The following is a 27,117-nucleotide window of genomic DNA, read 5'->3' on the forward strand; positions in this document are numbered from 1 at the left end:
TTTCCTTTTCGGTTACATGTAGCATCCTCATATATACTTATGTCAATTTCTGGGCTTTGTTTTCTGCCCCACTGATCTCTTTCTCTTTTGTTTACACCATATTGTGTTTTGTTTAGTTATTTTTTGTTTGTTTTTCATTTCATACTGTTTTTATGATTTACTAATATGCTTAATATTTAGCATTGTGAATCCCTTTTCAGTATTTTTCTATTTCAGTATTATCTTGGTTCTTCTCATGTGTAAACAACTGACCCTGAACCACGAGGGGGTTAAGGGCACCAAACCCTTTTCCCAGTGCAGGTAGAAAACTGTGGTATAGAGGTGCCTGGGTGGCTCAGTGGGTTAAACATCTGCTTTCGACTCAGGTCATGATCCCAGGGTCCTGGGATTGAGTCCTACATTGGGTTCCCTGCTCTCAAGGAGCCTGTCTCTCCCTCTGCTGCTGCCCTTGCTTGTGTTCCTTCATTCTTGCTACCCTCAAATAAATAAATAAAATCAAAAGAAAGAGAGAAAGAAGGAAAGAGAAGGAAAGAAAGAAAGAAATCCATGTATAACTTTTAACTCCCCCTGGCCCCCAAATTAACTACTAATAGCCTGCTATTGACTGGAAGCCTTATTGAGAACTGGAGCTCAGTGTGGGACTCGATCCCAGGTCTCAACTAACAGGTATTTTGTATGGTATACGTGTTATATATGTACTGTATTCTTAAAATAAGCTGGAGAAAAGACATTGTTTTTAAGAAAAGCATAAGGAAAAGATACATGTACAGCCCTGTAAAATATAAAAAAATCCACATATAAGTAGACCTGTTTATTTCAAACCTTGTTGTTCAAGGGTCAACTGTACATAGTTTTTTGTGAGATGCCCCCTTTGTATGCTCATCCTCTAGAAAATTCCATTAGACTTTGATAAGTGTATTCAGTATGGAGAGAACTTGACCTTTAAAATATGAAGTCTCATCAGAAACATGGTGTATATATCCATTTTTTTCACTTGCCTTTTATGTCTCATAAAACTTCATATTTTTTCTAATGGATTCTGTGTATTTTTTAAGTTTATTTTTTATTAGGAAATGCATATCCTTGTATTATGGGTAAACAAGCAGAATGTAGACTCTGCTTAATCTGCTAGGCCTTGAATCACTTCCTGACTGTATGACCTTGGGAGATTAAGCCTTCTTATGCCTTAGCTGCCTCATCTGAATGATGAGGCAAATAATAGTACTATATCCTATGATATAAAATACAAAGCATGAGAAATAATTTCTATAAAGCATTTAGGACCATTCCCTTTTACAAAAAAATTTTTTTTTGAAGACTTTATTTATTCATGAGAGACACGGAGAGAGAGAGAGAGGCAGAGACACAGGTAGAGGAAGAAGCAGGCTCCACGCAGGGAGCTCAGTGTGGGACTCGATCCAGGTCTCCAGGATCACGCCCTGGGCCGAAGGCGGCGCTAAACCACTAAACCGCTGAGCCACCCGGGCTGCCTGTTTTTTTTTTTAACGGGGGCAGAGGGGCAAAGGGAGAGGGAAAGAGAATCCTCAAGTAGACTCCCTGCTGAGCACAAAGCCCAATGACAGGGCTTGATCCCAGACCTGAGATCATGACCTAAGTCAAAAGGAAGTGTCATATGCTTAACCAACTGAGCCACCCAGACACCCCTAAAACCATTCTTGATACAGTAATCACTCAGTAATTGTTAGCTCTTATTTTTTCTGGATATTATATTGCTTTTAATTCCTTTCGTTACTGAATTGTTTTTCCATTTTCTTTTAGTTAAAAAAAATTTATTGTGAAATATATGTATTTCAAAACAGCTTATCAATCATTCAGTATAATTTAGAGAATAATAATCAAGTGACTACTTGATTACCTACCACAAAACTTAAGAAATGAGATATTATACAAATATCATAGAAGCCTTTATGCACTTCTTTCCCATTTCATTCTATTTTTTCCTTCAAGAATGACCATTATCTTGAATTTTATGTTAATAATTCCCTTGCTTTTCTTTCTTGTTATACAGTCTTAGTTCATATTACTAAACGTATATTAATTTTATCTGCCGTAGGATATCCTGAAGAGAATAATACTGTATGTATTTTTCTGCAAGGGGCTTATTTGTACCAAATATTATATTTTATAGGCTTATAGCTATCATTTATTCATATTTACGTTGCATAGTCTACCACTGTAGGAGTAGACTACAATTTTATTTATCCATGTCTTCTGAAAACATTACTGTGTTTCCTGATATACGTGTGTATATCTAATGACTATAAACTGATTCATAGGGATTTTCACATTCAGTTTTATTAGATAATTCCGGCCTATTTGCCCAAATGATTGAACCAGTTTACACTCCCACCATTATGTGAAAGTCTTTATTGTTCCATATCTTCATCAATATTTTATTTTGATAAGCTTTAAAACTTTGCCATGCAAATAAGTGTTAAATATGTCTCATTGGGACTTCAGTTAAACTTCCTGATTACTAATGAGGTTGAGAATCTTATCATACATATTTGGTCCATTTAGTTTTTCTCTTTTTTCCAGTGCCCATTCATGTCTTGTTTCATTTTTCTTTATTTTTTTTTCCTCACTGAATAATAGGAATTTTAAAATTATATTCATGATACTACTACTCTATTGGTTATATACATTGCAGACATTTTCTCCTAGTTTGTGGTTTGCCATTTTGCTTTCCTTAAGGGGTTTTATGATTAGCTTACATTCTTAAATTTAAGAATTACCATTTTTTGGTAATTAGCATTTTTATGTCTTATTTAATAAATTATTTCCTACACAAAGATCAGAAATATATTCTCTTATATTTTCTTTCAAAAGTTTTCTCATTTCAATGCAAATTATTTTAATTTATAGTGTCAGGGATTTGAGACTTTAGTTTCTTATGAATAACTGGTTTAATCAGTATTTATTAAATAGACTGTCTTTTCCTTGGTGATCTGTAGTACTCATTCTGTCATTAGTAAATTTCCATCTATAATGGGTGTGTTTCTGGGCTCTCTGTTCTGTTAATCTGATTGTCTGTGCCTGGGCCATTACCATACTATCCTAGTTACTGTAGCTTCATACATGACTTTTGGGATCTGGTGGGAAGACCTCCTACTTTGTTCTTTTTCAGGAGTGACTATTACTCTTGGCTCTTTGTTCTTAGATATAAAACTTACAGCCTGTTGTAACAAGAACTTAGGATTTTTATTGAAATTACATTGAATATGTAGATTCCTCTGTGAGAACTGAGATCTTTATTTATTTGTTTGTTTGTTTGTTTGTTTGTTTATAGACACAGAGAGAGAGTCAGAGACACAGGCAGAGGGAGAGCAGGCTCCATGCAAGGGAGCCTGATGTGGGACTCGATCCTTGGTCTCCAGGATCACACCCCAGGCTGCAGGCGGCGCCAAACCGCTGCGCCACCAGGGCTGCCCATGAGATCTTTATAATATTGAATCTCTCCCATTTATTTAGCCTTCTTTAATATCCTTCAGTAAAGATTTATCATTTCTTCATTAAAGTCTTGCATAGCTTTTGTTAAATTTGCCAAATTATTTTATAGCTTTTCTATTACAGAAATTTTTTTAAATTACCCTTTTGGATTTTTTTCCCCCTTTAAATATAACAATTTATTTTTTTCCTTGATTTTCTATAAATGATGATGGTTTTATTTCTTCCTTAGCCTCTATACTTGTTTAACTTTCATGGGCTATGATTTCTAGCACATGGTTAAAATAAAATAGTATTGGCTTACATCTTTGTCTTTTTCTAATATGAAAGTGTTTTGAAGTTTCACCATTAAATGAAATCTTTGTTGTAGATTTTTGTTCTTGATATCTGTTTTCCCCCACCCTCCCATTTGGGACTCACATTCTGTTCTGAGGAGAAGTGAACAAGAAAATACTTATTCTCAGAGCCTGTCACTGTACTTGGTACAATGTGGTTGTCCGTTTGTTGCATGAATGATTGTATTAGAGCTACTTGAGCCTTATGGTTTTCATTGGTTCTGGTACAGCAGTTCAAAAATCCCTATTAAATCTGTTTCTTAGAGAGAGTAAAAGTCATTTATGTCTGTGTTACATTTCTAATATTTCAGAAGAGGAAATGAACACATTGGATTTTAGAATTTGAATACAAGTATTTTGGAGACCATATTTTCTGTTTCTCATGGCGGTAATGCTTGGGATATTGTGAATTAAGACCCATTTAAGCTATATGTGGGTAAATTTTAGGCTGAATTTTTTGAAGAGGATTTGTTTAAAGACTTTGTTTTTACCTATTTATACTTTTATGAACATCATAGTGATCTAGATTAGATTTGTAAATTTAGTACTGTAATGGTACTGTGAAGTTTCTGATTAAAGCCTGAGCAGTTAATGATACTAATCAACAAATTAGTTTGTGAAGTGTCCTTTATAATTCAGATTAGACCCCTTCTGCTTTTCTGCCTCTTCGTGTACCTGGTATTTTTTTTTTTTAACAGATGGGGAAATTAAGGCATAAAGGTAGAGATTCCCTGAATTTGGTGTATTGCTTACTGCAGTAGACCACTTTGCTTCTGTGAGAATTGTAAACTACTATACTTTCCAGGTATGTGCTGAAATTGCCATTGCCAAAAATCTGCAAGTCTTGCTAATAAAGAAAACTCTTACTCAGCCATTTTGTGTGTTTAGCTATATTTAGGGCAGTGACAGCTGGCTAAAAGTTCTGCTTCTGAATTCATAGAGAAGAGAGGGATAGTAATTTTGCTAGAGGATGATTTTGTTATAAAAGGAACTGTCCATTTTTTCATTCATCCTTTTTTGCTCTAATATCTCCTTCCCACTCAGTGTTGGCCACTGGGCTCTAGTTCTGGATCACTGTTTCTCAGCTGGGGGTGATTTTCCCCACAAGGAGACATTTGGCAATAATTGGAGACATTTTTATCACAACCAGGGGAAGTGCGGCTGGCATTTAGTGGGTACATGTCAGAAATGCTGCTAACCATCCTACAATGCACAAGATAGTCCCCCACAGTCAGGAATGAAGTGGCCCCAAATGTCAGTAGTGCTGAGGATAAGAAACCCTGTTTTAGACAATGGCATTTATTTTCAGTTCTGAAATGGAAAGAAAACTTGAATGCCAACTTTTTTGAAAGATAGGTATTGGTGTTTTGGAGTGTACTTTAGAGCTGTACAGTCAAGGTGTTCAAATCTTGTCTCAGTTCTCACTGGCCATAAGTACCTACATTAAGATGTGTGTATGGGGGAAAAAAGATATAACAGATTGTAGGCTACTGTGTAAATATTTGTATCCTTCCTTCCCACTTGAACTCCATTTACCAATGACCCAGTTTATGTTGTTCACTCCTTTGAGACCTTAGATTTTTACACCTTTTGGTTTCAGCTTTTTCATTTGTAAAATGAGGTTAATAATATTTATTTCTTAGATTTTAGGAGAATATTTCATGAGAAAATGCAAATAAAGCACATGCCCCTATGACTAGAATGTATTCAGTACTTAGTAAATATTTGCTTTTATTTGTTAATTATAATAACTTTACCTTCAGATTATAATCCTTTGTACTTGCTATCAGAAGTGATGTCTATAGCTAGGCAATATTGTCTATTAGCTGATGAATAGACAAAATGTGTTCTGTCCATGCAGTACAGTATTATTTGGCTATAACAAAATATGAAGTACTGATAGTTGTTACAACATGTATCAACCTTGAAAACATTAGGCTAAGTGCAAGAAGCCATTCACAAAGACTACACATACTATGATTCCATTTATATGAAACATGCAAAACAGGAATATCTATAAAGACAGAAAACAGATTTCTGGCTACTTACAGCTGAGGGTGGATGGGATGGCTAGGGGGTAATAGCTAAAGGGGTTTGTTATGGAGGTGATAAAAATTTCTAAAATTAACTATGGTGAGGGTTGCATGACTTTATAAATATATTAAAAACTGTTGATTTGCCAAGTTTAAATGGATAAATTGGATAATACATGAATTATATACCAATAAAGTTGATGTATATAAATTAGGGAAGAGGGGGCCTCTTTATCCTTTCTCTGGGCTTGAATATTTTATTCCTTAACCTTCACGTTGCTCTTCATCTTCTGATTTCCGTGGACTCTGACTTAGAGAATGCATTCTGGAGAAGAGTGGAGACAACACTGATGTTGCTGGTTAGTACTCACCACTCATTCAGTGTGGTGATAGCTGTCTATACATACATACTCAAGATTTTGCCAGATTAGAAAAAGATTTCTCATTCTGGCCTACATATCCATATGAGTTAACACCAAACAGCTAACACACTTGAACATGTTTCACTTTTTTCACACATGGATATTTGTGCACTGAATTGCTATCAAATTTGTAACTGAGTCGCAGTATATTTTATTTGTATAAATGGATAGCAAGTTAGGAAGCTAATTTTTTTTTATTGAACATAAATTAGCTAACTGCAGTCAGTGGCCTAGAGTTTAAAACCCATGAATTAAATAGGGACATAATAGGAGACCATTAATAATAAGTCACTAGAATTCAAACAGCTGTAGTGATAAATATTTATTAAATGGAAGGTTTATTTGTAAGCAAATTCTTTTCTGCCCATAGGGTTTTTTTTTTTTTTGTGTGTGTGTGTGTGTGTGTGTGTGTGTTTAAGATTTTATTTATTCACAAGAGACACACAGAGAGAGAGGCAGAGACATAGGCAGAGGGAGAAGCAGGCTCCCTGCAAGGAGCCTGATGCGGGACTCAATCCCAGGACCCCGGGATCACAACCTGGGCCAAAGGTAGGTTGGCTTGCTCAACCTGAGCAAGGTTGCTCAACCACTGAGCAACCTAGGTGTCCCCTGCCTATAGTTTTTGATTGCAGCTGTCAGAATATGTTATTGAAATAGGCTTTGGGAATTTATGGCACACACTACTGAAAAGTCTGTGTGTGAGGGATGTCTTCAAATTGGCAACATGCGGTTTCAGTTACTTCATGATCCAGCTTCCCTTGACCAGGCTGGGCTCCTTCGTTTTCAGTTGACTTCTTAGACAGTCCCCCCTTATGGTTGTAAAATGCCTACAGCAGCACCAGGCCTTAAATCTTCTCGGTATTTAGACTAGCAGATACAGAGAAATATCCTTTCAACAGTAGACCACTCCTGACCTGATTCATACTAGCCTGAGTTGGGTCTTGTGCTTGTTCTAGAACTAAGTTTTGTGACGGAAAGAATGGCACATGCTAATTGGCTTTGGCCAGTGGTGCTCACCCCTGAACCTGACCATATGGTCAACATTACCCAAAACCATAAGGGAGTTTAGTATGAGGTGGCTCAACAGAAGAATTTTGGATTGCTTTTTAGTGGTGGTGTTAACCAGATGATTGAACTAGAGGCTGGATGGCAGGATAGTTTATATCTGCTCTAATTCTAGCCTGTATACTAGAACTTTTATCTTTGATAATAGTAACTTAATAGTTACCAAGTACTTTCTCTCTATAAACCAGGTAGAATGAGTAAAAATCTTTAGGTAAAAATAGGACAATGGTAACTTTTAGGCCTGGGTTGTTGTAAAAGTTATGTTCCTAAGGAAGCTTATTATAAAACTTTCTATAAGTTTTTTGAAATGTCTGTGATATTTTCCTCTAATTTTAGGATCCTCTTATCTTTATTTTTTTTTTCTTTCCACGGCTTCGAGGTCTGTGGTGTGACAACCTGGCTGTGGGAGGGTGGGCAGTAGAGTCTGGGGGAGAAGGGACTCCCAATGGGCTGGGCCACATTGATCCGAGGCTGATGGGTAACCCCAGAGAGTCTTTAAACCTCCTCACTGGGTCACCTGTGCTAGGTACCTGGACACGGGGTAGATCCTCTTATTTTTAAGTACTCTTTGTAGACTTCCTCACTTCTTTGAACTTAGTACACTTCTCTCTTGTCTTTCTAATGCCTGTTTTACTACATCATTTTGTTTTTGAAACTTAAGCCTTTCTATCTAACTCATTACAAATCTAAAATCTTAGCTTTCTATTTTTGTAAAACAAGTTAGTATCCTAGTTAAATGCTATTAACATAAGAAATACAGGTGTAATTAGCTTGACAAGGTGGACTGTTGTCCTGAATGTCCATCATAGTGTCCTGCGGCTCGGTCAGCCTGTGCTCTTGGAGAGTTGGCAGTGGAAGATCTGATTGCTTTCTGTGTTTGCCATGGCCAATTTCTCTTTGCTCTTGGGAAACAAAAGGCAAATCATGTCTTTGCTAGAGTGGTTTTATGGCACATGTCATAAAAGATGTGCTATATTTAGCATCTATAATTGTAATTAAGGCTAGTTTCTAATGTTGGATTGAGTGTAGAGCGTTTGGGAGACTTTTAAATATTTTCAAGTAGTGATGTGGTTATAAAATAGATTATAAGACTTACACATGAATAATGATCTTTTTAATTGCTATTTGCTCTATAGAAATTAGAACCTTTTAGTTTTATAGAGAAAGGTATTATAATTTAAAATTAATAAACAAAAAAACATTGGTGGCAGAATAATGACAATTACTCTCTTGTTCTCATTTTTTTCCACAGTGATCCTGGTGGAGGGATTGAAATGTCTGAGTTCATTCGAGAGGCCACACCCCCAGTTGGTTGCAGTTCAAGAAATTCTTATGCTGGCCTAGATCCAAGCAACCAGGTAGGAACCTGTAATTTTGTTTTGTCTTTTTCCCTCCTCCTGATGGTGGTCTCAAGTAATTCTGTCTGTAATAGTTGGTGTTTGGGGTAATCATGCTGATTAATAAGTTTTTGATTGTTTATTAATAATATCTTTTGCTAGTATTCTTATTTTTTTTCAAATATTTTATTTATTTATTCATGATAGAGAGAGAGAGAGAGAGAGAGAGGCAGAGACACAGGCAGAGGGAGAAGCAGGCTCCATGCAGGGAGCCCAATGTGGGACTCGATGCCGGGACACCAGGATCATGCCCTTGGCTGAAGGCAGGCGTTTAAACTGCTGAGCCACCCAGGCTGCCCTGGTATTCTTATTTTTAACTGAATTTTCACATTAAGTACATTTTTGCTACGCACACATTATGTGCTCATTGCCCAGGGTACTTTTGATCACAACAGTTGTGGTGAATGCCCTTGGGAAAATTAGGTCCTAACTTTCACTGTCTTATTTACCTTCACATTTTTGGTGTTAGAGGGGGTAGGTGTCTGGGGCTATTCCTAGCTTAAGCATGGCAAAAAAAAAAGTAACTTCTTCAAAATCTACACTTATTGGGTTGGGCACTAAGTAATTTATAGAATTGTTGAGTCAGTGCATTGTACACCTGAAACTAATATATGTTAATTATATATCATAAAACTTCCTCAAAATCATGCTCTTCAAGGTGTTCATGGTAGAGCTAGATATAGAACACAGAACTGTTTTTGCCAATTTTAATGTCTTTCTGTTCTGTGACTTTTAACTTTTTATTTTTATTTTTTAAGATTTTAGTTATTTATTAGAGAGGGAGAACAAGCTGGGTGAGGAGAAGGGAAGAGGGAGAGGAAGAGGAAGAAGCAGACCCTCCCGCTGAGCAGGGAGCCTGAAGCCAGGCTCCATCCCAGGACCCTGGGATTGTCACCTAAGCCCAAGGCAGACGCTTAACCGACTGAGCCACCCAGGCACCCCTATAACTTTTAACTTAAAATAGTAACTCTGAAAATATGTTCTCAAAACTTGGCTGACACCTGCTGTACTGTCATTCTGTCTAACCCCAGCTGGGCCTTCACTGCTGCATTTCTTTCTCTCATCCAGAGCCTCTCCCACACAAATCAAAGTCCCACTTATGCTTGCTTGCCTTCTCAGCAAAGTCTGATAGCTGGAGTAACGTTATAGAAGCCTAGCCAGATGCTGAGAGCTCTTGTCATAGTGGAACTTTAGATAACTTTGGGTTGTATTGGGTTCCTCTGTCAGCCCTTACATTATATAGAAGAGGAAACCGCTGATTTTTATCAGGGTCTAGACCTCCGCTTCTTGATTTTCACTGCAGTCTTTCTACTGTTCTCCTGCACTGCTTGTGAGTTGAAATGATTCTTCCTCCTTTCTGAATCAGAGACTTCATTTTTAAAATTTTCTGGCCTAACTCTAACTTTTGTTATAACCATCCTGTTTCTCAAGATTTTCAGAGACCTGTGGTATTGCCTCTTTTCTGTTGCAGATGGAGTGCATATGTATGTATGTGTGTATGTATGTATATATTTATTTTAAAGTATTATTTATTTATTCATGAGAGACACAGAGAGAGAGGCAGAGAGATGAAGAGGGAGAAGCAGGCTCTTCGCAGGGAGCCCGATGTGGGATTCCTCCCTGGACCTGGGATCACACCCCGAGCCAAAGGCAGACACCGCCAAGCCACCCAGGCATCTCTTATGTATTTATTTTGTACTTGGTTTTTGTGTGATCATATGTGGCAGTCTGTAAGCCTCTGCAGAATAAGTTTTCCTCTTTCTTCCATGGCCTTAATAGACTGCCTTGTGCATAGTTGACTTTCAGTGAATGGGTGCTAATTGTCTTTATCTATAGAGATAATATAACTTTAGAGGTAGAATCAGACCTGGCTCTTCATTTAACCAGTGATTAAGAAGCAGACCTAATTACCCTGACTGCCCCACAGCACTACTGTTCCACATTGTTTTGCCCTATGCTGTCTCAGAAGAGTACTAGGGAAAACACCATGTTCTGTGAATCAAAATCTTGAATAGGGTCTTGTTTCCTAATATATTTTGATAGAAGACTTGCCTCTGTTTGAATTGTGTTTCATGATTCAAATTTCCAAGGGGATGAATTTTTGGTAGCAGTTTCAGTTGTGATTAAGTGTGGTATAGATTAAATAGGTCCTTAAATTTGTGTTCTTTCCGTAACAAACATGGGAAATGTTGGAGTTAAAAACAACAGCAACAACAGCAATGGGACACCTGGGTGGCTCAGTTGTTAAGTGTCAGTCTCTTCATTTCAGCTCAGGTCATGATCTCAGGGTTGTGAGATTAAGCCTAGTGCTCTGGATTCTCTCTCCCTTTTCCTGTGCCCCTCCCCTGTGCTCATGTATGTATTTTTTCTCTCTCTCTCAAAAATAAATAAAATAAAAAAGGAACATTATTGCAAAAGGTTGTGACATTTTAATTAGATCCATACCTTTAAATTTTTAATTTTCACAATACTAGTTTAAAGAGAAGTGTTATTATCCTTGATCCTCTTTTGGTTGGCCTTGCTTTCTCATTCTCTTTATGAAGTGAATGAAATGGCTTAATCTTTAGATATGGCTGCATATTTTGTATGCTTAATTAACCCTGGCCTTTGTCCATACTGACAGATGTTGGCAATGTCAGATTACCAAGGGAATTAAGCCTATGTTTTTCCCACAATCTTTTGGAGAGCCAAACTACTCCCCCCTGCCCCCCCCCCCACCTTTTTTTCAGTAGGACAGCTGAAAGGGTATAGCAGTAACCAGCCATCTTCAATAACTCGACCATAGCATTGTGTCTTTTGGAACTTGCCCTACTTGTTTTAGGGAGGGACTCCCATCTTCAGTGTTATTAAAGCTTGCCTGCACATAAATGCGCAGCATACCTAATTTGGTTTTCCTTAAAATATTAACTCTTGGATAAAAATGGGCAAATATTGAAAGTTACTATGCTACTTGGATTTTGGTATTTCAGTTTTATCCTGTTTATAACAAAATAAATGATTGACATAATTACTGTTCCCCTTTAGGGTAGTTGGAGTGAAGAAGTAGAGTCAGCCTTTCTGTATATTGGTGGAGATATTACCAGTAGACATACTGTGTTTCTTGTCCATATTTTATCATATAGCATTTGTTACACAGTATCATAATTGTTTATGTAAGTGTTTTCTTTTTTCTTTTTTTTTTATGTAAGTGTTTTCTATACTAGATAATGAACTTGAGCATGGTGACTATGTCTTAATCGTTGTGGTCATTCTTTCCTTCTTGCCACCTTTTCTCTTCTCCCTTCCATCTTCCACTCTCTATTTCCTTTCCCTTTCTTTTTCCTTGTTTTTTTTTTGTCCTGTACCTCCCTCTCTTTCTTTTTGTCACTTGTCTTCCCTCTAACATTTCAGTGCCCGATAGTTTTCAAGTCAATTTAATGGGGAGTGGGTCTTAGCCTCAGAGAGTTTACAATGTCAGGGTAGATGTGCTATAAGTGACCAAAGTCATAAACATGATATATGCTACCAGGGAACTATAAATCTAAGATGCAAAGTAATCATTGGCATAGGAATTGTACAGAAAAGGGGTTAATGATTTTAGAGGTGAAAATAATTGTTTCCAGCCAGAGGAGGGGCAAAGCCTTCATGGAGGAGGTAGCCTTGCCTGATTGTTCTTTAGTTGGAAGAAATTTTTCTTCTCTGACACCTATAAGCCTTTCTGACCTTTCCTATGGCACTTACCAAGGAGAAGAAACAACCAAACCATTTTTGGTTTGTACAGACCACTTTTTTTTTTCTTAAAATTTTCCTTTTCTAAATCTGTTCATTTTTAGAAAAATAGCTAGTGAGGGAAAGGAAACAGAAGAAAAAAAATAATCCATAATGTCATAATAAAAAACCATTTTTAAAAAAGTTGGGATTATAGTGTGCATGCTGTTTGGAATTTGATTTTCTTTGTTGAATATATCATGAGTGTTAATGTCACTTGGTGTTTTTCTGCAGTGACATTTTTGCAAATGCATTCTTCTATTTGGATGTACTCTAGTTCGTATTCTGAGTCCTCTGTTTCATTTTTTTTTAAGATTTTATTTATTTATTCATAGACACAAAGGCAGAGGGAGAGGGAGAAGCAGGCTCCATGCAGGGAGCCCGAAGTGGGACTCCATATCCCTGGTCTCCAGGATCACACCCCAGGCTGCAGGTGGCGCCAAACTGCTGTGCCACCGCCACCAGGGCTGCCCTGAGTCTTCTGTTTCATATGTAAATAGTCCCGACTCCTTTATATGAAAGGGGCATAAATTTAATAATACAGAAAAGCATGAAAAGTAAAATATAACCACCCATTGTATCCATTACAAAGGCTTTTGTCAGCAAGTAATAGAACTCAACTATAATTAAGTGACTTAAAGAAATAAGAGTTTATGTTTGTCCTCCAACTCTGGAGGTGGATGTGTGGCATTTGTTCAGCATCTCAATTCATGTTAGAGCTTGGATCAGCTTTTCCCTCAGGATTGCAGGATGAACATGGAATATTTTTCCATCTCTTTGTGTCTTCCTCAATTTCTTTCAGAAGTGTTCTGTAGTTTTTAAGGTATAGATCCTTTACCTCTTTGGTTAGGTTTATTCCTAGGTATCTTATGCTTTTGGGTGCAATTGTAAATGGGATTGACTCCTTAATTTCTCTTGCTTCAGTCTCAGTGTATAGAAATGCCACTGATTTCTGAGGGGGGCACTTGGCGGGATGAGCACTGGGTGTTGTGCCGAATGTTGGCAAATTGAACTCCAATAAAAAAAAAAAAGAAAAAGAAAAAAAGGATTGCGGGATGAGCACAGTAGCTTCAGTCATGAATGACCCTGTTGAAAGATCAGAAGCAGGCAACAGTGTGGGCAGAGTTGTCCTTGATTGTCGTCTTCTCAGACATGCAAAGATCTTTCCCTGGAGCCCTCCAGCAGACTCTTCACACATGTTCATTGACCAGAACCAGAACACATATCTAGACCGGGGACTGGGCCACTTCTCATTGATCAAAAGATAACCCAACATCTGAACAAAGTGGGAACTTTGTTAAGGAAAGAAAAGGGAACACTTTGCAGTGGCAGACAAGATAACTACTATACCCATATTCAAAAGTTGTTTCTTAAGCTTAAATTTCCAGAAAGATGTGCATATAAAGTTAGGGGTTTTTTGTTTGCTTGTTTGCTTACTTTTTTTTTTTTTTTTTTGTCTAGGAAGTTATGTATATTATTCTAGCTGAAAAATAACATATGTTCTATAGCTTGTTTAGCAGGTGTGATGAGAATGAAACTTTATTTTGTAGTAAAATGCTTTTTGACTTTTTTCTGTCTAGTTGCAGTGCCTTTTATAGCTAATTGAAAGCAGGAATTAGGAAAAATCAGGATCATCAAGCTTAATAGTTCAAAAAATGTTGCAAAGCTTATTATTTTTTTGGCTGCATCAAAATGTAGTAGTTCTAGCTTGTTTGTATATGCTTATTTTTTACTCACCTTTTCACTGACATAGAACCATTATATAGCATAGTATGTACTACTTAAGTGTATAGCACAGTGGGTTTTTGCATATATATACACCCTTTAATTGCTGTCCAGATCAAGAAAGTCTCTCATGCCCCTTCAAACTCAGTATTAACTTATATTTTGAGCAAATTTCTTACTTTATATTCCTCTATCAGTTGAATCAGTAAAAGGAAAGATTTGGGGGGGTACCTACTTGGCTTAGTCAGTAGAACATGCAGTTCTTTGATCTCGGGGTTGTGAGTTTGAGCCCTAGTTGGATGTAGAGATAACTTAAAAATAAAATCTTAAAGGAAGGAAAGATTTGGTAAAATACAAAATATTATATGAGTACTCTTAATTGTATTATAAAATATTAACTTTGCTTGACTGTGTTCTTAAATCCCTTGAAAACAGGTTCTAGAAAGTTAGTAAGATTTGTGGATTTAGTAACTATCATGTTATGTTTGGTTTCCTTAATGTGTTTGTGGAATCGTGGTATTTATATGATTTTTATGGTAGTATAGCGAATGATGGCTGAGATTTTAGGGAGGTGTTATATCATCTGGGAATATAAGCATTAAAAACTCAACAGATTTTAGTTTTCTTTTTATAGTTAGTGCCAATCATTTTTTGTGAATCCTTTAGTTTTTAAATTTTTATATATATGTTATAGTAGTCTGCAAAGAAGTACTTTTTGTCTAGAAGTCAGGAAAGTGTATATTGATACACCAACGGTTTGACAGCAAGAGTTAGGTTGTTTTTTGTAACATATGTTTATGTTAATGTTTTGTCCCAAACCTTTTTTTTATGTGCCCTGATAAGTCTAAATTTGTTTCAGGTAGACTCAACACCTAGTTTTGCTTTTTTTTTTTAAGATTTTATGTATTTATTCATGAGAGACGCACAGAGAGAGGCAGAGACACAGGCAGAGAGAGAAGCAGGCTCCATGCAAGGGAGCCTGATGTGGGACTCGATCCTGGGACTCCAGGATCACACCCTGGGCCAAAGGCAGATGCTCAAAACCACTGAGCCACCCAGGTGTCCCTGCTTTTATTTATAATATGAACATGTCACAACACAATATAAAAAGTGATAGTAATTGTATGGCATGTATTGCTTGATGTTGGCGGCATCTTGCTCTGTGGGCTCCCCATCAATTCTAAGCATGCAGAGGGATTCAGTGCCATCATTCATGCACATCGTAATGTATATGCAGAATGTGCGACAACAAACAGGTTAGGCAGCTCTGATACAACATGCCCAGCGGGTGTCTTTTAATACTGGTACAAGTGACTGATAGCATGTTTTGATAATATGATAGTTTTGCTTGATAATCTTGCTAGTTTATGTTGATAATGACATAGCATTTTAATTTATTTTACTTGTTATCTTATTTTCAGATTGGATCTGGTTCCTCTCGTCTTGGAACAGCAGCAACTATTAAAGGTAGACATTAAGTTGAAAGTTGCCTGTGACTTTCCATTTCATTTTTGGATGTAATAAAGATAACTGAGTACTATATGTTCACATGTAATTAAAAATCATTCTTGAAATTATTTTGTAGATGTAATATGTATCTTACACTAAGAGTTACTTGATTTAAATTTGGGTTCTCTTTTCATCATCCGGATTTCACAAATGTATTTGAACATTTGCATTACATTGCATGAATTATAAGTTTTAATTCATAAGAAACTTTCTTGCCTTGAAGGAAAATACTTTGATGGGTTTTGGTGAGGTTTGCATATAACTGAGTAATTTAATGTGAAACCTTTAAATTGGAGTTCAAATGAATAGTAAAAAAGAGGGAAAGTGGTTTTTTTGTAAATCTTATATAGCCTTTTACATACATCTATTTCAGATGAATTTTTTTACCATATACTTTTTTAGGGGAATTTTTATAATTTTCCCTGGGAAGGAAATTTATATTGCTGCAAGTTATTATTACATAATTTGTTTCTTTTTAAAAAGTGCGTCTTTTTTTTTAAAGTATGTCTTTTTAAAGAAAGTTTTATTAGCTAACAGTATGAAGCTTTCTTTATTATTTGGTTTATAGTGCTGTGAGAATAAAGATGTGGTCTGATTGTCCATGATGCTTCCTATTAGTTCAGTGCATCATCCATTATTATAACCCATGGTATACAAAAACTACTCTAGTAGGCATCATGTGGTAATATAGTATATAGTATGCTAGAGCAGTTGCTATCCTTTCTTGTTATGCCACACTCTGCAGCCTTTACTTTTAATGTAATGCTTTTACGTGTTTCTCTTAACTTTGTAGGAGATACAGACACCGCTAAGACTTCTGATGATATCAGTTTAAGTCTGGGTCAGAGCTCTAGTCTTTGTAAGGAAGGAAGTGAAGAACAAGGTAAGAACATTATACTTCACACTGATGTTATATATTGTAGTGGCCAGGATAAGTTCATAGAATATGCCACTCACATTTTGGCAGAAGTTTATAATAATTCAATATGATATTTTTAAGAAATATTAAAATAAATTAACAAGGATAATAGTAAAACAATGTTATAAGTACTTTTAGCTTAATGGAATTCAATTACACATGTTCTGCCAAGTAGACATGGAGAGAAAAATTTTATGAGTCTGTGCCTTGGAGTAAGTATGAGATAGGAGATTATCTGCTAGTCTGTAGTGTGTCAGAGCATCTTGCCTAGTTTAGTAACCTAGTAAAACTGTTATTTTCCATCTAGTATGACCTCTAAATGCCAATTGCTCCATATCTTGCCCAACAGTATATTTTAGTAGAGAAATAAGTTGCTTTTGGACTTAAAAGAAACTATGTCTGCCTCCAACATGGTACTACTTATAGCAGATTTTTAATAAAAATTTGGGCTTTAAATGTTTTTTTTCCCCCCTACGTATTCAATTCCATTATAAATGAGTATTTTGGATTTAATGGAGTTTTTTTTTTTTTTAAGACCTGCCACATTTTTATGTTTCATTTTTAATTTTCAGACATGAAAGAATGGATATGTTATCCCATTTCCAAATGGAGATTATCCCAAGTTACATAATCAGTGAGACAGAAACCCATTTCCCTATTTCTGACCTGTTGTTTATTAGCCGATGTGTGATTTTTGGAAGGCAGACAGGCTGATAAATTTTGTAATTAAGTACAGGAAATTTGGGATCCCTGGGTGGCGCAGCGGTTTGGCGCCTGCCTTTGGCCCAGGGCGCGATCCTGGAGACCCGGGATCGAATCCCACATCGGGCTCCCGGTGCATGGAGCCTGCTTCTCCCTCTGCCTGTGTCTCCGCCTCTCTCTCTCTCTCTCTGTGTGACTATCATAAATAAATTAAAAAAAAAAAAAAAAAAAAAAGTACAGGAAATTTATGAAGTTACAAATAGATTACTGAATTATGATATTTTCCTTTTAATTTAATATTTTATCCTGGTCCAGTTCTTATAAGCATGTTTTATTCCTGATACTTGGAATATAAGTTTATTGTGTTGTAACTCTGCTTTTTAGAATTGCAGTATCCTGTCCTTTATTTGCTTTTGTGGACAACTACTGCTGACATTTCCCTCTCCCTCTAAAAAAAACTTCTAAACATACTGTATAATATAGAAATTATTTTCTTATAAAAGGCTAAGATGAATTGATTAGTTTGAGAATTACAGTGTCCCTTTCTGTGATATGTAATCATTAGAATGTCTCAAAAATTAGGTAATGATCTTGGGCTAGTGCCACTGCTTTTAGGGTCATATTTCTTTATTTTGTATCTGGAGAGTACTATACTTAAGAATTTTGTAGTACGTTGGGTTGGGAATTACATGCACACAGACCTCCCATGCAGATACATATTGACATAGATAGTGATGTCTAACACTCACTGAGCACACACTATTATTTAGGCTAGAGGTCAGCAGACTTTTTCTATAAATGGTCAGATAACTTTGTAGGCCATATGGTCTCTCTCGCACCTACCCAGCTGCCATTGTAGAGTGCAAGGAACCATAAACAGCACATAAATGGGTAAGCGTGGTTGTGTTACACTAAAACCTTATTCAAGAGCAGGCAGAGGGCCAATTTGGCTCCATGGGTCTTAGTTTGTCAGCCACTAGTTTAGGTCTTCTTTTAAGCATTTTATATGCATTCACACCATTAATCGTCACTGTAAGCATTTGCTGTTAATAATATGATTCTCACATTACATATAAACATATTATGGCTTAGAAAGGAGTTATAAGAAACTTCCCCAAAGTCACACAGCTACAAAGTGGCAGTCCTGTAATTGAAATCTAGTTTTTTTTTTTTTTTTAAGATTTTATTTATTTATTCATGAAAGACACGGAGAGAGAGGCAGAGACACAGGCAGAGGGAGAAGCAGGTTTCCTGCAGGGAGCCCGATGTGGGACTCGATCCCAGGACTCTGGGATCACACCCTGAGCTAAAGGTGGATGCTCAACCGCTGAGCCACCCAGGCATCCCTGAAATCTAGTTTTGAATCATGCTTTTAATTGCTATGTTACACAACATTTATACAGTTTAGGAACTTCTATCATTTTAATATGATAACATCTAACACATAGATAACATAGATAACATTTAACAGATATTATTTAGTACTCATTATGTGGTCTGAGCACCATTCTAAGTACCGGAAATAAATCAGTGAACAAACAAAAAATTCTATCTTTATGTGGCTTCCATACTACTGGTATGGAATCATACCAGTATAAATCAAATATATATGCAATAGAAGGGACAGAAGATAGGGAATGGTGGGGGCTGGGGAGTTTTTAAGTTTAAATAGAGTGGTCAAGGGAGGAAAACCTTGCTGAAAGCGAAGACCTGAAGGAGGTGAAGAAGTGAGCTATCAGGATATTCAAGGGGGTGAGGAGAGAGGCTGCCTCTAAGTAGAAGTAATACTATTGGCAAAAGTCTTAATGTAATAATATGCCTGTCAGATTTGAAAAATAGTGTGGTTGATGTGAAGTAAGTGAGGGGACAAATCGTATAGTCTTGTAAACCATTTTAAAGATTGTGGTTTGGGGTGCCTGGGTGGCTCAGTTGGTTGGGCATCTGCTTTCAGCTCAGGTCATCATCCTGGGAGCCTGCTTCTGCCTCTCCTTTGCACCCTCTCTTTCTCAAATAGATTTTTTTTTTTTTTTTTTTAAAGAAAGGTCATTGAGATGCCTGGGTGGCTCAGTGGTTGAGCATCTGCCTTTGGCTCAGGGCATAATCCCAGATTCCTGGGATCAAGTCCCACATTGGGCTTCCTGCATGGGGCCTGCTTCTTCCTCTGCCTACATCTCTGCCCCCCCCCCCCCCGTGGGTCTCTCATGAATAAATAAATAAATATATTTTAAAAAAAAGATCATAGTTTTAATTGCCAGTCAGATGAGGAACTGCTAAAGGGATTTGAGCAGAAAGAGTGTCATGATCTCAATTACAGTTTTATAGAATCACTGTAGCTTCTATGTTGAGATTAAAAGGGGCAAAGGCTGAAGCAGGAAGCTCAGTTAGCAGTTGATTGCAATAATACAGGGCACAGATCAGGGCAGAAGAAGTAGTCTGTGGATAGAAGATAATCAATGAGAGGCTATGTTGATGTTGATGGCTTTGGATATATTATGTGAGAGAAATAGTACTCATGGATTACTGAAAGGTTTTTGGGTTAAGTGATGGGGAGGATGGGAAGAGGGAAAACTGAGAAGGAGCAGATTTAGGAGCAGGGAGAGCAGGGAGGAGGGTAAGATAGGGAGTTCAGTTTTGAGCATCAGTATGAGATGCTGTTGGACTTCTAAGTAGCAATAATTAATAGATAATTAGGTAAGTCTGGATTTCAGGTAAGAAGTCTGGGTTGAGGTATTAAATTTAGGAGTTTTCAGTGTATAAATACCAAAAAAATCTAGTCTCTAGTCATGTCAGCTGTGGGTTGGCTTATCATGAAGTTCATAAACTAAGTGGGCAAGCCTGCATGGTTAGCCTAGGTTAGGTGTCCTGGCTGCCCTGATCCAAATTTGTTGGTCGTGGCTATGATTTGGCACCACCTAGTGGCAGATGCTCATTCTGGCTTCATTATCAGTTAGGGCTCTTGGGGTCCTCTAGCTGGTTTGGGTTTTCTGGACAGTGATATTTTACTTGATTGGCAAGCAGTTAGTGATTAGTTGGCACTCATATTTGTATCAACATGATTCAGAGTGATTGAAAGTGAACCAAGGATGTAGGGATGTGTGCTCTGCTTTTTTACTTTTAAGAAGGGATTATCTATCATTTCCTTTTCCAGTTGCTCTCATGTCTTCCCTATGCAAAATCAGTACTTCAGCCTATTCCCATATGAGTGTGGGGGCTGGGTAGAAGATGGAGGAACCTAGTTACAAGTATTTCTGAATTTTAGTTATCATGAGACCAGAATACTGGATGAGAGAAAAGAGGGAGTGTAGATGTAAAAATGAGAAGCTGCTAGGATTGAACTTTGAACCACTTCAGTTTAATAGGTGCAGGAGACTGAGTAGGAACACCAGGTAGGGCGCAGAAGACCTAGAGTGTTATATCCCAGTTTTTCAAGGAAAGTGCAGTGCTCAGCTTTGTCAAACGTTGGTCATAGACCAGGTGATACGACTTGACCATGGGATTAGCAGGGCAGAGGTTGTGGGTGACTTTGATGAGCATATTCATGATGGGGATCAGAATTAGAGGAGGCGAGCTGAAGAGAGTGAATACAGACTATTCTTGGTAAATTTGTGTAAAGAGGATCAGAGATGCAAGGTGTGAAAATCAGCAGGGAAAGTGAGGATAAAGGAGAGATTTGGATTTTGTAAGAATGCATAAGAGAACAGCTTGTTTTTTGTAATTGATGGAGATGATCCAGAAGAGAGGAGGAAAATGTGGTTTTTGTTTTTGTTTATGAAAGGAACATATGTTAATTTTAGAAAAGATGGTTAATTTGAGGAAAATAATTCACACTTTTGGCACTGAAATAACTTGATTTTTTTTGGTGTATCACTTTTTAAAATTATTTTTGTATTGTGCTATAATTCATGTACTGTAAAATTCACTCTTCTAAAGTGTACAACTCAGTGGGTTTTTTTTTTTTTTGTAATTTTACACAGTTGTGCACTCATCACCACTGTCCAATTCCAGAAGATTTTTATCACCCCAACAAGAAACCCATACCCATTACACTCCCCATTTCTTCTTCCACCAACCCCTGGCAACCACTGATCTATTTTCTGTTTCCATGCATTTGCCTACTCTGGATATTCCATATAAATGGGATTATAGAATATGTGACTTTTTGTGTCTGGCTTCCTTAGCGTGTTGTAGCATGTCAGGATTTTATTAATTTTTATAGCAAAATATATGACTTTTAATATTCCTACAAACATATGCAAATATACTCTTAATATTCTTTTTAACTCTTATAGATTGGAACCATACTTCTTATATAGTACTGTCATTTTCACTTAAGTATTTTCTCATATGTAATCTTTGAAAACATTTTTAGTACCTTTGTGAGATTTTAATAGATAATTTATTCAATCTTTTTTTTGGACATTCTCATACTTAAAACTTTAGGTTTTAAGAAGTTTTCTAATAACTTGAAATGAACAATTTTTTGCTAAAACCTTATGTATATACCTGATTTTATCCTTTAGCAGCAATTTCTAAAAATAGATTACTGATCATGAGTGAGTATACTTTTGGAAGGCTTGTGGCCATATTGTTAGATTGCTTTATAGAAGTTACACCAGTTTGTACCATGATGAACATGCTTTTCTTATCCTAATGACTGGTAGCAGTCATTGAAAAAAGAAGTTTAATTGGATGAAAAAATAGTATCTCTGTGTTGATTTGAGCCTCTTTGACATTGTTATCAGTAAGAAAAATGTCTAAGCAAGCATAGTTACTTGAAAATTTCCTAAAACCACCTAAGGTTCTTCCTGACATGATTAAATCTTTATGGTATATTTAGCAACATTGAGTAAAGTACATATATTAAAGTTATTTTGGGTATGTCTTTTTAAATGAAAAACTTAAGTTTCTGGTTTATTAATGTCTTAGAAGGGAATCAGTTTTGATTATTAGCATTTTTTTTAAAAAGTCTTCTCTTGTGTGTTAGAATTAGTGGTTTTCAGCTACTTGTTCAGTTAAGTTCTATAAAATTCATGACTTTGAAATTTGAATATCACACTTTTCATAATTCTTATCAGGGTTATAGAGTTTTTAGAAATAACTTTACAATTTAATACTACAAAAAGTAAATACAATGCTAAATTTTAAATTTTGGTATTTAGAGATCTAAGAACTAAATACAGTGGCAGCTGTTTTGGACAAATGATAAAGAACATGTATTTTACTTATAAAATTGAAGACTTTAAAACATAAGATAGAGCCTGATAGGTCATTTATAAATCATTTATGTGGTACATTCTAGAGTCTGTTTCTCAGTTTTTAATTATTTAAATTTAGTCCAGATTTAGATTTTTAAAAAGTTACACAGTTTTAATAATTCATTTTTATTGTATATTAATCTTCGGGAGAAAGATATACTTTTATTATTGAGATTCTCCTCGGAAGAGTCTTGCTTGACTACAGAATCTATCATTGTATTATTTCTATGCAGTTATAACAAATAAGATAGTAACTTTTCTTTTTATTGAACTAATAGCAAATTCAGCCATCCTTGTCTGTCAAAAAGTATATACAAAGTCAGCTATTATGCAGTTCAGTTGCCAAGCTGTATTTCATGATAAATTACCAATGTAGGTAGGTAGGTGGATTTATTTATATCTGTATACATAGTACATACAGTAATTCAAGTCACTAATCACTGCCTTAAGTTGAAAGTTAAAGGAATAGTCTTACAGATATATAAGGATAATGTAGTTTTTCATGAGGCATTTTGTAATTGTTGCATCAATGATGAAAGAGAAAATGCAGTATTTTGCTCCACAACTATTTTAATCTTTTTGGTCATTGTGAATAACAAGATCTTATCAGGTCTTCTTGGGGGACTGTTCAGTTGTCTGTCTTTCTTTAAAGATTTTATTTATTTATTTGAGAGAGAGAATGAATGAGAGCACAAGCAAGGAGTTGAGGGGTGCCAGAGGGAGAAGCAGACTCCCCACTGAGCAGGGAGCCCAATGTAGGGCTCCATCCCAGGACCCTGGGATCATGACCCAAGCTAAAGACCGACACTTAATCGACTGAGCCATCCAGGTGCCCCCTAGAGAGATTACTTCTAATAAAATCTTTAAGAAAGAAAAAATCCAGGGCTATTTTAAATATAATGCTATGTTGCCTCTTATTGTTGATAGTCTATGGAACCTTTTCTTTGGCCATTCGAGGATTTGGAAGTTCAGTTCATTCTGTCAATAGAATGCTTTCTTTGTGCAGCTATGAAATAGAAACCAGCTCTTTGGAATGACAGGCCAACTTTTATTCAGTGAGCTACTTGGGAAGTTGTTTTTCCTTGATTTATTGTATGCTGTGAGTTCTTTCCATGGTTAAACGGTGGGGAAAACAGATGATAGATGTGTGTTAACATTTTCAAATGTGTGTTTGAAACAGATCTGGCAACTGATCGGAAGCTCTTTCGTCTGGTCTCCAATGATTCCTTCATCTCCATTCAGCCTTCCTTATCCTCCTGTGGACAGGACTTACCAAGGGACTTCAGTGACAAAGTGAGCTTGCCAAGTCACAGCCATCACCACCACATTGATCAGTCTCTGTCCAATGCCTGTGACACAGAAGTAGCTTCTCTTGTCCCTTTACACTCACACTCTTACAGGAAAGATCACCGGCCACGAGGTGTACCACGGACTTCTAGCTCTGCTGTGGCTTTTCCGGACACTTCACTGAATGACTTCCCTCTCTATCAGCAAAGACGAGGCTTAGATCCAGTTAGTGAGTTAGAATCTTCCAAGCCTCATTCTGGATCCAAAGAATCCTTAGTGGAAAATTCTTGTTTATCTGGGGAATTTCAGCTCATTGGTGAGCTTAAAAGCAGTAATTCTCAGCCACCTACAAAAAGTGGGAAGAGCAAACCTCTGAAAGCAGACAAAAGCATGGATAGCCTGAGGAGCCTCAGTACACGGAGTAGTGGGTCAACAGAGAGCTATTGTAGTGGAACGGACCGCGACACCAACAGTACCGTCAGCAGCTACAAAAGTGAGCAGACCAGCTCGACTCACATAGAGAGCATCTTGTCAGAGCATGAGGAGTCTCCTAGAGTAGGAAAGAAAAGTGGTAGGAAGAAAGAGTGCTGTGCTGACCCCGAAGACAAGAGTAACTGTACCAGTGACAAAAGGACTAGCAGTGAAAAGACTGCCTTGGAAGTGAGTACAAATAGTGGAGTTCAAGAGGCCAAGGATTCCAGTACCTCTGATGATATGCACAATCAGAGACGTCTCAGCACCTCTGCATCTGAAGAAGCTAATAAAAACCCCCATGCAAATGAGTTTACTTCACAGGGGGACAGACCACTTGGCAAAACTGCTGAAAACAAAGAGGAGCAGAGTGATAAGCCAGCTGTTTCAGTGGACTCCAAAGTTGGGAAAGAGGGTGGTGGCAAACAGAAGGAAGGGGACGTACGACCTAAATCCTCTAGCTTGATCCACCGAACAGCCTCTGCCCATAAGTCAGGCCGGAGACGGACAGGAAAAAAGCGGGCCAGCAGTTTTGATTCAAGCCGGCATAGGGACTATGTTTCCTTTCGAGGTGTTGCTGGTACAAAGCCACATAGTGCTATATTCTGTCACGATGAGGACTCTAGTGACCAAAGTGACTTGAGTAGAGCATCAAGTGTTCAGTCTGCCCACCAGTTCAGCAGTGATAGCTCTTCTAGCACCACTTCTCATTCGTGTCAGTCTCCTGAGGGCAGATACAGTGCCCTAAAGACCAAACATGTCCCTAAAGAAAGGGGCACTGACTCTGAGCATGTACACAAAGCCCATTTGGGTCCTGAAGGAACTGGCAAAAAGCGGACAACACGTCGGACTTCCAGCACAAATAGTGCCAAGACTCGGGCCCGGGTGTTGAGCCTGGACAGTGGCACAGTGGCTTGTTTGAATGACTCCAATAGGCTGATGGCGCCCGAAAGTATAAAACCTTTAACCACTTCAAAATCAGATCTTGAGGCCAAAGAGGGAGAGGTGCTAGATGAGCTATCTTTATTGGGCCGGGCTTCCCAGTTAGAGACAGTCACTCGGTCTAGGAATAGCTTGCCAAGCCAGGTGGCATTTCCTGAAGGTGAAGAACAAGATGCAGGCAGTGGAGGTAAGTAAATTATAGGAAGAGGTTTCCTCTTCAATCCATTCTTCTTGATTAGAGTAGTACTTACTCATATATGCTTTGTGCTACTACCCCTCCTTCCATGATGTTAAGAAAATAAACTTTCTTCCGTGTGGAAGGAGATGGTAGTCTCAGAAAAGGTTTTGGTCTGCACACTAAAAGTTTTTTTTTCAGGTGTATTATTTGAATATATCAATTTTTTCTTGGCCTGGAGTTTTCCTAAGTCAATTGCCACCACCTAATGTTTTACCAGGAATAATAAAAATCCATTCTCTTCTTGCCTTGTACAACAGATGCGACAACAAAATGTAGAAATTTATTAGGTCACAAACCATTTATAGTCATCTCGTATGTGGCATGTGCCACTGAGCCTTCAGAATTAGATCACTTAATCTGTAATATAAGATTTTTCCAAATATTACTTTATCTCAGACTACACGCTTTGAAAACTTGTGCTTCTTTTTTGTCTGTCTCTTTGGTTTTTTTCCTTGCTTACTCAAGTATCAGGCATTAACTTTTTTTTTTTCTTTTAGCTTCACACTTAAAGTTTATTAGATTGATGTTTGTAGTTTATGTTGGCATTTAGTGTCCATCCGTGGATACATGATACTCCCTATGAAACAGTGATGTTTTGTTTAAAGTAATAGTTTATTTATTTGAGATGTATGGGAAATTGTGTGAAATTTAGTGGGTGATTTTATGTTGTCAGTGTGTTTTGGCTATTTTATTTATTTCAGAGCTGTTTTTTGCTGTTTTCTCTTACCCAGAATAGTAAATTTATTCTGTTGTGCTTCTTATGGAATCTGGTTCTTGAGAGGATTGAAAGAGTTCTGACATCTTCTCTTGGTGCCATCATAAGCTTTTTTTTTAATCTGCTGCCCCATTCCCTATATTCAAGCTTATATCTTGTAAACATTCTCTTATTTCCTTTGGTATTGTTTCTAATAAAGATTAATTTGTAATTGGAATGTAAAAAGATGATCTTTAGTACCTAAAGAAGAAAATGTTCTATCACACTTAAATATAAGTAATTATATCTGAAGTGATTATCACCATTTGGTGATAATATAGTAATTAGATTCCCTTGAACCTTTGATGATGTAGCTATCATTTTGTTTTTTATAAAAGTCTTGAAATGCTTTTAGTGATTTCTCACACAAATCATACCACAAATGTTCACGACATGGAAGAAACCATGGAGTTTTAAAATATAGTTTAATTTTTCAGGATGTCATTAAAATGAACTTTAAGAATGAACATGCTATGGCAGAAAAATACTGCTGTTCCAAATACTATGGAAATTTAAATACTAAAAAAAATATGTACTTACCATAGTAAGTCCTTATGTCTTTGTATTTAAAATGTCATTTCCTTTCCACAGGAAATATGAGGTGTCCTGATTTGTAGGAAAAGTTATAGAAGGTTTTATTCATTTCTTGGTGCAGATCTTTGACTAAATACAAGCCCTTATTTTTCCATATTCCAGGTTTTGTCATCTTCTGTGTTCTTGTATTAAAAAAAAAACAACACGTCCTTGAATATTAATAAGAAGCAGATAATGAACTCAAAATTTCCACATACTTCGATGGAATAAACATGACTTTTTTTTTCCAAAGGAAGAACATTGTAGGGGTGGTT

The 27,117-nt window shown here is 36.8% G+C and overlaps 1 protein-coding gene across 15 annotated transcripts in view; it reads left to right on the plus strand.

Annotated features, from left to right (window-relative positions):
• Positions 1-27,117, plus strand: part of PCNX1 (pecanex 1) — a 163,629-nt gene that overhangs the window by 35,429 nt on the left and 101,083 nt on the right. For 13 of the 15 annotated variants that reach the window (XM_072839123.1, XM_072839131.1, XM_072839125.1 and 10 more), the window contains exons 3-6: positions 8,576-8,681; positions 15,614-15,659; positions 16,495-16,584; positions 23,758-25,464. In XM_072839123.1, coding sequence (XP_072695224.1) covers positions 8,576-8,681; positions 15,614-15,659; positions 16,495-16,584; positions 23,758-25,464 — 1,949 coding nt within the window. Of the gene's footprint in view, positions 1-4,497; positions 4,609-6,164; positions 6,196-8,575; positions 8,682-15,613; positions 15,660-16,494; positions 16,585-23,757; positions 25,465-27,117 lie in introns of those variants that run through there. The other 2 variants (XM_072839135.1, XM_072839136.1) reach the window with 2 other exon arrangements.

Source organism: Canis lupus, chromosome 9 (genome assembly GCF_048164855.1).
Source record: "Canis lupus baileyi chromosome 9, mCanLup2.hap1, whole genome shotgun sequence".
Lineage (NCBI taxonomy): Eukaryota > Metazoa > Chordata > Mammalia > Carnivora > Canidae > Canis > Canis lupus.